The sequence below is a fragment of the Chanodichthys erythropterus genome, chromosome 13, assembly GCF_024489055.1.
Source record: "Chanodichthys erythropterus isolate Z2021 chromosome 13, ASM2448905v1, whole genome shotgun sequence".
In the NCBI taxonomy this organism is placed as follows: Eukaryota; Metazoa; Chordata; class Actinopteri; order Cypriniformes; family Xenocyprididae; genus Chanodichthys; species Chanodichthys erythropterus.
Genome location: NC_090233.1, coordinates 23,968,183 through 23,980,644, shown reverse-complemented (window position 1 = coordinate 23,980,644; position 12,462 = coordinate 23,968,183). Strand labels below are relative to the sequence as shown.

The window sequence follows — 12,462 nt, the reverse complement described above, 5'->3', positions numbered from 1 at the left end:
TCTTTACAAAATGGATGTTTGGAAGAATAGCGCCAGTTGAAATGTATTCGTAAAAGAGGTGCTGCAATAATGTAAAATATGTGAAAATAATGGTTTATGAACATTCAAGCATGAAAACCTATTCTAGAATCCAACACCAAAATCAAGACTTTGAAAAAGAGCATAATATGGCCCTTTTAAAGTGTTAATTAATGCATTCAGTAATGTTGACAAATGGGTCCATTTGTACAGTTATAGTTTTACTTTTAGTGTTACTGTTATAATTTAATGCTGATAGCTTTTTGATCTTTTTTTAGAATTTCAAATAATATTCTTGCAAACATGTTTTCCACATTTTTAAGCTAACATAAGGTGCTTTATTTTTCTGTTTCATATTTTCTGTTCGGTAATATGAAATTAAAGACCAGCTGAGATATGAAATTTGTTATTAGCAAATGAACAAATGTAAACCAATAGACTATTGCAGTTTACATTTACATTTATGCATTTGGCAGATGCATTATCCAAAGTGACCTACATTGCATTCAAGAAATATAATCATTTTTCTTTTTTTTTCTTTTTTACCTGTTCATGCATTCCCTGAGTATGGAGCCCCTAAAGGGACATGGTGGTGGGGAAAAGATATGAAATGGGAGGAAAAAATATATTTCAAATCTTTTGCGTTACCCCTAGAAACTTTGTGTTTGTGCACAAAACTTTTGTGTTCTTTGCAAGCGAACACAAAGTTTCTCTGCAAAATTTCTTAAGGGAATGCAAAACATTTGCGGGAGAGCGCGAAAGCATTGACATCCTCCCATCTCATATTTTTCCTGTCACAATGTCCCTTTAGGGGCTCTGTATCTGAGATTTGAACCCATGATCTTAGTGTTGCCAGTGCCATGCTGTATTTTTTTTAAGCTACAGGACTGCACTGTACACAGACAACCAGTTCTAAAGTGTGAGTTTTAAGCACATTGCACCGGGAACATTGTCTTCGATGCACAACTTTGTAAAGACATTGTCTGACAAAAGAATATTTTTTTGTTGATCAGTGACAAACAGGCCAAATGAATTCCTTTGTGGTTCAGTGTTGTTAGGAAATAAAACATTAAACATTCCAATGGTGTGAATATTTTTATAGTGTGAATTATAGTGTGAATTATTCTTGACTGTAAGTGCAAAAAAAAAAACAAAAAACAATAAAGTGTTAAACATTGTGTAAAAGCATACCGCATACCACATAGACTATTCTTGCAATTAAAACTTTTATTTTCAAACTATCTGCTCTTTGTAAAAGTATCTGTTTAGTAATTATGATGTATTCTCAAAAAACAAAACAAAAAAACAATCATCAATATCTTTAAAAATAATATTGGCATAAGTGAAACATTTGACTTAAGACAGCACTGTTTACACAAAGGCTTGCACTCTAAGATTTGTTTTTCATTCTTTGTGATCTATATAATATTTGTGCATCTAGCATTCATTAGCCTCTCAAAGCAGCCCACCTGTGGTTCGCCAACAAACAATTCAATTTCAATCACCAGCAATGCACCGAACCAAAAATGCCATTCAATGACAAACTCATCTTGAGTTTCTGAAACACAACAGATCTTTTGTCTGTAGAGATTTGACAGGCTCAGAATTGTTCTTGCCCCTTGCTGTATTCGCAGCAAACCTCAGATCTGACCCAAAAGTTTTGTAACAAAGGCAACATTTTGGAACAAATGCAAGTGAAAAGTAAACTTGGTGAGCAAACTTTTACAAAACTCAGTACTTTGTGACTATATGACTCCAACACACTGAGGCAAATAAATAGAAATGTTTTATTTAGCTACTTGCCTCCTACATCCTCATGCAGGTTTCTCTTCAGCTTACAAGAACACTAAAAATAAATATTTTTTTGTGTTGTGTTGTGTTGTGCAATTATATGTTTGTTTGTTTATATTATATTTTACTTATATTTATGCATTTATATTTATATATTATGCATTTTTCAGATGCTTTTATTCAAAGTGACTTACAAAGCATTCAAGATGCACATTTTTGGAATTATGGCCACATTCACACTGCCAGTTTTTTGGATAGACGACCGCATAAACTTACAGGTGTGAGCCTGGAAATGTCCCGTTTGCACAGCAACTTACAATAGCGTCAGTTATAGGCTGCAGTTGTCACTCTCTTAAAGGGTTAGTTCACCCGCAATTGAAAATTCTGTCATCGATACATGCTCTGAACCACTGATTTGAAACAAAAGATTCATAAAGCTTCAAGGCTTCATGAAGCAGTTTTTTGAAATCGCCCATCACTAGATATTGTTGTATAGTCGTTATTTTTATTTTATTTTATTTATTTATTTTTTTGGTGCACAAAAAGTATTCTCGTCACTTCATATCATTAGGTTTGAACCACTGTAGTCACATGAACTGTTTTAAATGTCTTTAGTAGCTTGCTGGGCATCTGAAACTGTTAACTATCTTGCTGTCAATGGAGGCCTCACTGAGCCATCTTAAAGGGATAGTTCACCCAAAAGTGAAAATTTTATGTTTATCTGCTTACCCCCAGTGCATCCAAGATGTAGGTGAAATTTTTTCTTCAGTAGAACACAAATGATGATTTTTAACTGCAACCGCTGCCGTCTGTCATTCAAATAATGGCGGTTGATGGGAACTTCATCTATAAGAGTGAATAAACCTTGCTTAGACAAATCCAAATGAAACCCTGAGGCTCGTGACGACACATTAATGTCCTAAGACACGAAACGATCGGTTTGTGTGAGAAACCGAACAGTATTTATATCGTCTCGGTTACGTATGTAACCCTCGTTCCTTGAAGGAGGGAACGGAGACGTACGTCAGTAGTGACCGACGAATTGGGATATCGCTTAGAGAGCCCTATCATCTTCGTGTAAACTAAAACAAGCCAATGGAATTGGCGTGCGATATTTGCATAATGCGCACCGCCCCCGTCAGGTGTATATAAATAGGAAGCAGATGCAATCGCACTCTGTTTTTCGCTGAGGAGACAACTGGTGTCCGCGCTACAGCGAGGGTACAGAAACTGTGGCGACGGGACGTACGTCTCCGTTCCCTCCTTCAGGGAACGAGGGTTACATACGTAACCGAGACGTTCCCTTTCAGTCGGTCACGTTCGACGTACGTCAGTAGTGACCGACGAATTGGGATCCCAACTAAAGCGCCACAGTTACGAAACCCCTTCCAGTGCCCAGCGCAAGCTCAGCCGCCCATAGCACCGGCTGGCGGTGAAGGGGGCGAGCTTACACCGAGAGAGTCTACTGCTGTCTAACCACTACCCACTAAGTAAACTAGACACTTGGGAAGCGAACCCGTAAGGGACGCTGCGGAGACCACTACCTACCCAATGGGGGAGGAGTTTACGTGGGAATACACACATGGACTGGCCCGGGGGGCAGTACGCATATGGAGTCCCTGGGATGGCTCCACCTGGTAGGGGGAGACTCATCTGACAGGTGACAGCAGAGCTGGCTCTGCTAAGGGAAAGACACGGACTCGGCCCGTAGGGAGTTTTAAACCGTGGATAATTACACATATGGGACCGCTCACGTAGAGGGGTCACGACATATGGGCCCCAGCCAACAGACAGCGTCAGCGACGGATGTAGGCCTGGCATCAGACACTCCGCAATGTCCGAGCCGAAGGGGGAGGCGGAGGAACTCGACAGGGTTCGCCAAGCAGGGAACACGACTGGAGTGAAAGTATGCACGTATCCGGCCAGTGGCGGGAATGGCATTGCAAGCCGACACTTAGAGTGGGTACAACACGTCTACCGACTAGTGGATGCGAGTACACGTGAGGATACCGGCTGTACACGTAGGCTATAAAACCTAGCGAACGTGTTTGGTGTCGCCCAGCCCGCAGCTCTACAGATATCTGTCAGCGAGGCGCCATGAGCCAGCGCCCAGGAAGAGGCTACCCCTCTGGTGGAGTGGGCTCTCAACCCGAGCGGGCAAGGCACGCCCTGGGATTCGTACGCCAAGGCGATGGCATCCACTATCCAGTGGGCCATCCTCTGCTTGGAGACAGCCTTTCCCTTCTGCTGGCCTCCGTAACAGATGAAGAGCTGATCTGAGGTCCTGAAGCTTCGCGTTCTATCCACGTAAACGCGCAGAGCGCGGACGGGACAGAGCAAAGCTAGGGCTGGTTCTGCCTCCTCCGAGGGCAGCGCTTGCAGGTTCACTACCTGATCTCTGAAGGGAGTGGTAGGAACCTTGGGCACGTATCCAGGCCGGGGTCTCAGGATGACGTGAGAATCACCGGGCCCAAATTCTAGGCACGTTTCGTCGACCGAAAATGCATGCAGATCCCCTACCCTCTTCAGGGAAGCCAATGCAACCAGAAGAACCGTCTTAAGAGACATTAGTTTCAGGTCGACTGATTGCAAAGGTTCAAAGGGATGACCCCGGAGAGCTGTGAGAACCAGGGTCAAATCCCAAGAGGGTACGGAGGAAGGGCGAGGAGGATTGAGTCTCCTGGCCCCCCTCAGGAATCTGACGATCAGATCGTGTTTCCCCAGGGACTTACCCTCAACTGCATGGTGATGTGCGGCAATAGCGGCAACCTTGAGGGTGGAGGGAGACAGCCTTCGCTCCAACCCATCTTGCAGAAAGGAAAGCACGGATCCGACCGAACATGGCGAGAGGCGAGAGGCGCACCATTCGACGAACAGGTTCCACTTCAACGCATAGAGATTCCTAGTGGAAGGAGCTCTAGCGGAAGTGATGGTGTCTACGACCGCTTGCGGGAGATCACTCAGAACCTCCGCATCCCGTCCAGGGACCACACGTGGAGGTTCCAGAGATCGGGACGCGGGTGCCACAGGGTGCCCCGTCTCTGAGTCAGGGGGTCTTTCCTCAGAGGAATCGGCCAGGGAGGTGCTGTCGCGAGGAGAATGAGGTCTGAGAATCAGGTCCGAGTGGGCCAGTACGGAGCCACTAACAGAACCTGCTCCCCGTCCTCCCTGACCTTGCACATGAGTTGTGCGAGAAGGCTCACTGGGGGAAACGCATATTTGCGCAGACCCGGGGGCCAGCTGTGTGCCAGGGCATCCGTGCCGAGCGTGCCGCCGGTCAGGGAATAAAACCACTGGCAGAGGGCAGTTTCCGGGGAGGCAAACAGGTCTACCTGTGCCTCGCCGAAATGCTGCCAAATCAGCTGGACCGCCTGGGGGTGGAGCCGCCACTCGCCCGCAAGTGGATGCTGCCGTGACAGCTCATCGGCTGCACGGTTGAGCACACCTGAGACACGAGTGGCCCGAAGGGACCTCAGATCCTTCTGACTCCACAACAAGAGATGGCGGGCGAGTTGCGACATGCGACGGAAGCGTAGACCACCTTGACGGTTGGTGTACGCAACGGCCGCAGTGCTGTGTGAGCGGACTAGAACGTGTTTGCCTGACAACAGCTTCTTGAAGCGGGCCAGCGCAAGACGAACCGCTAGCAACTCGAGGCAATTGGTATGCCAATGCAGCTGAGGCCCCGTCCAAAGACCTGTCACTGCATGCCCGTTGTACGTGGCCCCCCATCCCGTGGCAGAGGCATCTGTGGAGACCACAGCGTGCCTGGACACTCGTTCGAGGGGTACTCCAGCCCACAGGAACGAAGGGTCCAACCACCGGACAAGAGCGCAACGGCAGCTCGGTGTCACGGGGACACGGAGCGTGCCGCACTGCCACGCCCATCTCGGGACCCGGCCGCGGAGCCAGTGTTGAAGCGGTCTCATATGAAGCAATCCGAGTGGCGTTACCGCGGCTGCAGATGCCATATGCCCCAGGAGCCTCTGAAAATCTTTCAGTGGAGCCGCTGTCCTGCACTTGAGCGAGCTCAGGCAGTTCAACACCGACTGGAAGCTCGAGACCGAGACAAGAGATCCTCTACCCGGGGGCGAGTTTGCTCTTGTCCCAGTTGACCTGAAGACCCAACCGGCTGGGAGCTACAACCATGTCGGGTAGGACTTTGTACTGACATGCCCGACCCTCGAACGCAGACCGACCTAGGAAGGGTCTGTGTCGAGGCAGAATCGAAACGGAGCGTTTCCGCTCGACCGTTATCCTCAGGTCGCCCTCCCTATACAGCGCCGTACCGTCATTCCGGTTCCCGGGGCCGGAAAAAACGGTCGTACGCGGCATAGGAGAGGGGACTCCCGCTTCCTGAGACTTCAGGAAGGAGAGCCTCGACCTCAGCACCACGATGGTCATGTTCCCGCAGTGGGAACATGAACCATCCACAAAAGCTGCTTCAGCGTGCTGAACGCCCAAACACGAGATGCAGCGATTGTGCCCATCAGCAGGGACCAGGGAACGACCGCACCCAGTAACGCACAGACGAAATGACATACTGTCAGGGTTCATCTGTAAAGCTCTTTTAGAAGGGGAAGTCAACTCACTCGTGCTGAAGCACCCAGGGAGCGACGCGATGTGTCAGGTACACCACTCCCTGACACACCAAGGAACTGGCCCAAATCGCTACACACGCACATACTCTTTGTGTTGCTGTGAAAACAGCAGTTTTCAAGCTTATAGCTCAGCTCCTCGGAGACTCGCGACCTCGGTGAACGTGCCCTTTCACCAGCACTGAAAGCTCGCTGTAAATCCTCTTCTGTTTAGGCAATGTTTTAGAATAAACAACGAAGAAAGGAGTCTTCTAAACAGGACACCAGTGAATGGCTCCGAAGCGAAAGACAGAGTGCGATTGCATCTGCTTCCTATTTATATACACCTGACGGGGGCGGTGCGCATTATGCAAATATCGCATGCCAATTCCATTGGCTTGTTTTAGTTTACACGAAGATGATAGGGCTCTCTAATCGATATCCCAATTCGTCGGTCACTACTGACGTACGTCGAACGTGACCGACTGAAAGGGAACATTTTTTACCTCTAATACACCACTATGTCCAACTCCATTCAGGACTCCTTTAGTGATGTCTGATCACGCTCTGACAACGGCAGTGATGTCTGACACTCATTGAAGTATATGCGCGAGACATCACTGCCGTTGACAGAGCAGAGTTAAAAATCATAATTTGTGATCGACTGAAGAAAAAATGTCACCTACATCTTGGATGCACTGGGGGTAAGCAGATAAACATCAAATTTTCATTTTTGGGTGAACTATGCCTTTAATTTGTGTTCAGAAGATGAATGAAGGTCTTACGGGTGTGGAACAACCCATAATTTTCGACCCAGAATTTTCATTTTTGAATAAATGAACTCTATGTGAACGTAACCATATTAAGGACTCAAATACAGGACTGTGAACAGGGCGTTTACATGGAAATAGAACACAAAACCATAGCGTCGCTGCCATAGCATACTGTCAAATTGATTAATTATATAAAAGTATCAAAGTAAATTGTGTAAAAGGGTCTCATTTTGAAAGTATTATTATTATGCCTGAATCATTGGCATTTCTGATGATCAGAATCTTTCACAGAATGGAATTTACTTAAAATTCAAAAATCTTTAAAATAAGTTCAGTATATCTCTGACCTAGGAATCTAAGGATAAATGCCTTCTCAGCAAACTGTCATATGTAGAGTTGTTTTAATATTACACACTGAGGAGTAAGAAACCAAGTGGGAATATAGGGAGAGTAGGAAGAAAGAGACTCACTTACAAAAACAAATAAACACTTTTTACTGTATGCACAATTACTCTCACCACACAGTCTCTGTGGTGTGTATTTCTGTTTAAACACACACAGTTTCTACTTTACATATGACTTCTGGCTCATCTCACTCCCACTCAACAGAAATTCTTCATGCTCTGTGAGAGGGCAGATTCTGCAGCCTCTGATTCGTAAATGATTTCCAGTCGACTTCTCTCTCTGAGAGCAATTAATTCATCAGCACTTCTTTTCCCAGCCATGTTCAGAGTCAGCTACTACTTTATCTATCCATCCATCCATCCATCCATCCAATGATTGAATGAATGAATTTCTCATGTACATTTCGCTATGTCTTTTAAACAGGACACCTGCAATGATTGGCTGCTCCTTTGTTGTGGATCGTGAGTATTTTGGAGAAATCGGACTGCTTGACCCAGGCATGGAGGTCTATGGAGGAGAGAACATTGAGCTTGGTATGAGGGTAAGTAGGGTCCTGAGTGAATGCATTTTTGTAATATCATTATTTGCCTTAGATGAGCAAAGTACAGAGAATTAAACATTTGTTAATATCATAATTTTAAGTTTCAGTAGAGACAAAGAAGTGTCTGCTTTGTTAATTTTGTTCATTTGAGACATTCACAGGGCAGTGTATTCCCGTAATTGGAATTCATGGAGCGTTGTATATGAGACCCTCTCAGAAATTACAATTCACAATTCTGGCCACCCTTTCTGTAAATTCACAGGTGACAATATAATTAACTCTGTCTACAAAGCTTGAGCATTTGACATATGTTTAATTACATTTCTTCATGCTTTCATGCCTAAGGCATCATACTAGAGACTGTTTTGGGAGTAAGCATGCAGATTCCCCACTCCATCAAGGAGTAAATGCATTGCCCACCGGAAATGAAAGTACACAGACTCGAATGCTTTAAAGGCAGTAGGGTTCAAAGAAAGTAGATTCCTGCAGCTGCAGCCCTGAGAGAAATTTCATGGCCCACATGGTTTGTGAGCCTGTGGAGAATTGAACTTGTTTAAATTCAGAAACTCTTCTTTTTGTGGGGTGTCGAATATCCTTGGAAGATTTGCATAATTTGGATAAAAATCCTTTAATTCATTTTAAAGATTCAGTGCCAGTGTTGTTTGAAAAGTCTTTTCAGCCTGATGATAGATTGAACTATAGAGGCGAATAGTATTGTTTGGAATGTCTAATTGAAGACGGTTTAAATTGTCTGTTTGTTAAGTCTCAGTCACAGTTGATACAATAGCAGACTGAGTCACTTGTGGGTTTCTTTGTAAGTAGTTTCCTGTAATGTTGTACTTTCTCTTACATACATACAGTTGTCAGTCTCAAAATACCAAAATCAGCATCAACTGTGTTGCATTGTCAGAGGCATTATTCTTCCTTTATTTTCACTGGATTGTTATTGATTAAAAAACTGCAGTGACTATTTGGACCCCAGTAGTCTGTAGAGTAGTTGTCACATGTTTCCAATCAGCATGTGTCCTTACAATTTGCATGAGCCCAGCAGACTGTTCAATGTGAGTTCCATTTGTTCCTTACAGTACATGCTGTAGAAGGTTTCGTGTAAACGAAAAAAAAAAAAAAAAAAAAATGCGTCAAATTCCCAGCTTTGAAATAAACCAAATGCTTATTGATGCTGAACACAGTGATGGAACATATGATCCATCTCAGCATCTGGTTAATCCTCCAAAGCTGATGCAGCTCATTCAGAAGGGATAACTTTTGACTGACAGCTACATATTCAATAATTAACCTTATGCCACACCAAATAGACAACCTTATAGTTAATTTCTTAAAGAGATTCTGAGGCAGGGAGTCGAAGAGAAGACATTGTAGAGGAATTGACTCTGATTTTAATAGGTTATATGAAGACTAAAAAACATTAGAAAAAATGTAAAGCGGTATGATGGGAGTTTAATTTGTGTGAAGTGTACCAAATGCCCACGAGGGAAATTAAAACTGCTGTAAAGTGGCTCAGAAAAAGCTGTATTGACACTTATGGCACAAAGTAATTGCATTTTAGTGTATCTCACTTAAATTTTATCCTGAAGTGACATTTTGCTATTTTACCAATGCAGGAATGTAGGAGTTCATAGGCTGGGGGAGGGTGACTCATAGGGGTCCGTTGAGTGGTATTTTATAGTGTGAGAAATATCAACAAATTTGTTTACTTTCCTTTCCAACTGCATATTTTTGGACTTTGGGAGTTTCATTTAAATGTATGCATTTAGCAGATGCAAATAAAATAATACATTCTTATATACTTATCTTCACTTAATAAACATACAGTATACAAATGAAACTTAGATTTAAAAACCCAAACGCAGATGCTTCTCATTTCTGAAGTCCACCAATAAAATGGGCTTTTCATATAGTTCGGACAAACTTCCGGTTTTTGGCCCATCCGCATCTGGCTTTATCCAAATACGGATACAAATACAGATAGTTTTATCATTGCAAGAGATACAGATATTTGCTTCGCTGCACACCCTTAAAGGAGTCATGAACTGCATTTGTTTTTTATTATTATTATTTTATAATGTTTTGCAATGTTAGAATGATTTTTTTTCATCCAAAAGGCCATTTTTAGCCCTCTGATATGTTGGAAGGTCTCACAGTGTTCTGCTGTGAGACTTCAGTGTAATAAACCGCCATTGCTATGATTGGGTCACATCTTGCATATGAAATAAGTATTACATGTGATGTGGAACTCTCTCAAAATAATATTTTTACAATTACAGCTGTCAAGATTAAGTAACCATAAAAAAGTGTTGATTATAGCATTATATTTAAATGAAGAAGTTGCAGCGATGGGCATTATAGCTGATGACAGACATGTCTGTTGAGTGCATAAATGTAGTGCTCTCGTTACTGCAGCTCAATTTCTGCACTATCATGAATGCTTGCATCATAACTAACAGTTGAAACATGATTTAAGTAAGAGTGGAGACAGCGTCATTGATTATAACAGGAGTTTTGGCAAGAGTCCAGAACTCAATCACTGATAAACTCGTGCTGTGTGATTGACAGCTCCAGTGATTATAAAGGAAGTGTTCTTTGACCGCTTTCTGTATATAATTTAATCACAATTTAAATAACAGATTATTTTCATGCTACTAAGAAAGACAATGTGAAGTTGATCGTTTAGTCTCTGGCTTGATTTACTGACGCATAAACAGCAATAAACAATTTTAACTCTCTGGAGTCGGGTAACGCGTTTTGCAGGATTTTTTTCACATTGCAGCAAAACAGACTTAAAATACTCCATCATTTTTTGTCATAGAGACATCAGTAATATATCAGTTGAAACTATAGAATGTCTTTTTATTTGTGTACACTCAGAGTAAAAACACAATGTTGTGCTTTTTGTAAAATAAAGAAAACTAACATGATGCGTGATCTCTCGTCTCCCTCTGAACGAAATCCGATCTGATAGTTCTCAGAAAATGAACTGTAACTTAGTAAATACTAATCGCCAAAAAATTAGACTTATGTCTAAAAAAACATTGAAATGTACGGTTTTAAATCATGTAAGTCCAATCAAAAACAAACATTCTGTGTCTATGTAATCCGTATGAAAAGAGAGCCATGTCAGAAATCCGTGATTCAGCTGATTATCCGCTAACAGTCCCACGGAGCCAGCGCTATTCAGAGGCAATTCTGAGTCAATACTTGAATGCATTGTCTCAATCGTATATTTATTGTCTTGAAAAGTGTTTATCTGGATGTTAAAGCCATGGTTAGCGACCTCTAGAAGACATGCCATTAGTTCCTGGTTCCTGTTCTTCTTTAGATGAATATGTGGACTAAAGCTGTACAGAGCGCCCTCCGGCTGCAAGTATGAATTGAAAACACAGTATCCAGCGCTCAAAGTGATGACAATAAATATTGAATAAATATTACAGATTGACAGAATCCATCAGTATTTATCCAAATGTGCATGCTTTTAAGCTAAAAGCCTATATGAAATGCCATAGATGTAACATAACTGTTCAGACACTTTGCATCACAGAAATACATTATATTTTAAAGAATATAATAGAATACCATTATTTTAAATGGTAATAATATTTCACAATATTGCTGTTTTTCTGTATGTTTGATATACACCATCATGAGCTGAGACATGATCACAGAGGGTTTTTTCACAGCCTACCTGACTGAAAGATCTCAATATAATGCGATTTTTTGTCTTCTCAGGTGACAATCACCTATTATTCATGATGATTCATGCCTCAACGCATACTGTGTTTCTTGACAAAAAGTGTCTTACAAAAACTAAATCAATGTATTGTTTTATATGAAGGAGTAGGCAGCATAATTTTTACATAATTTTGAAGCAAAAACTCTAGTCTACAACCTCCAATACCCAGAAGTCTTGTGAACATGCTATTTAATATAATTTTTTTGGCCTTATTTTGTTTTTTCAATAACCATGCACAAACGTTATTCCTTCAAAAACACAAATATGTACATACATTTTCCTCACATATTATTGTAGCCTAGTTTGTGCTGAATACAGTGTAATGACATATGTGTCATTAATATGTTGATGAACAACTGAAAAAAACACAGATGTCAGGGCATGTCAAAACTTCTCCAGGCCCCAAATCAGCCTCAGACTCCAGAGGGTTAAAGGGGCTGTAAAATTTTCACTTTAATAAAGCATAAAAATACCCCAATATGTTTGCAGATATTTAGGAAACATGCTAAGTTCACCTACTTGTTTCTCACAAAAACATTGCTATAGCCAGATATTCTACTTTGAAATGTGCATTCCGTGTCGGAATGTCTGTCTTTGTTTTGGTCTTTG

General features: G+C 42.4%; 1 protein-coding gene across 1 annotated transcript in view; it reads left to right on the top strand.

Moving 5' to 3' along the window:
* The window catches only part of galnt9 (polypeptide N-acetylgalactosaminyltransferase 9), a 127,290-nt gene that overhangs the window by 79,905 nt on the left and 34,923 nt on the right, over window positions 1-12,462 (top strand). The window contains exon 6 of the mRNA XM_067406933.1: window positions 7,988-8,105. Coding sequence (XP_067263034.1) covers window positions 7,988-8,105 — 118 coding nt within the window. The remainder of the gene's footprint in view (window positions 1-7,987; window positions 8,106-12,462) is intronic.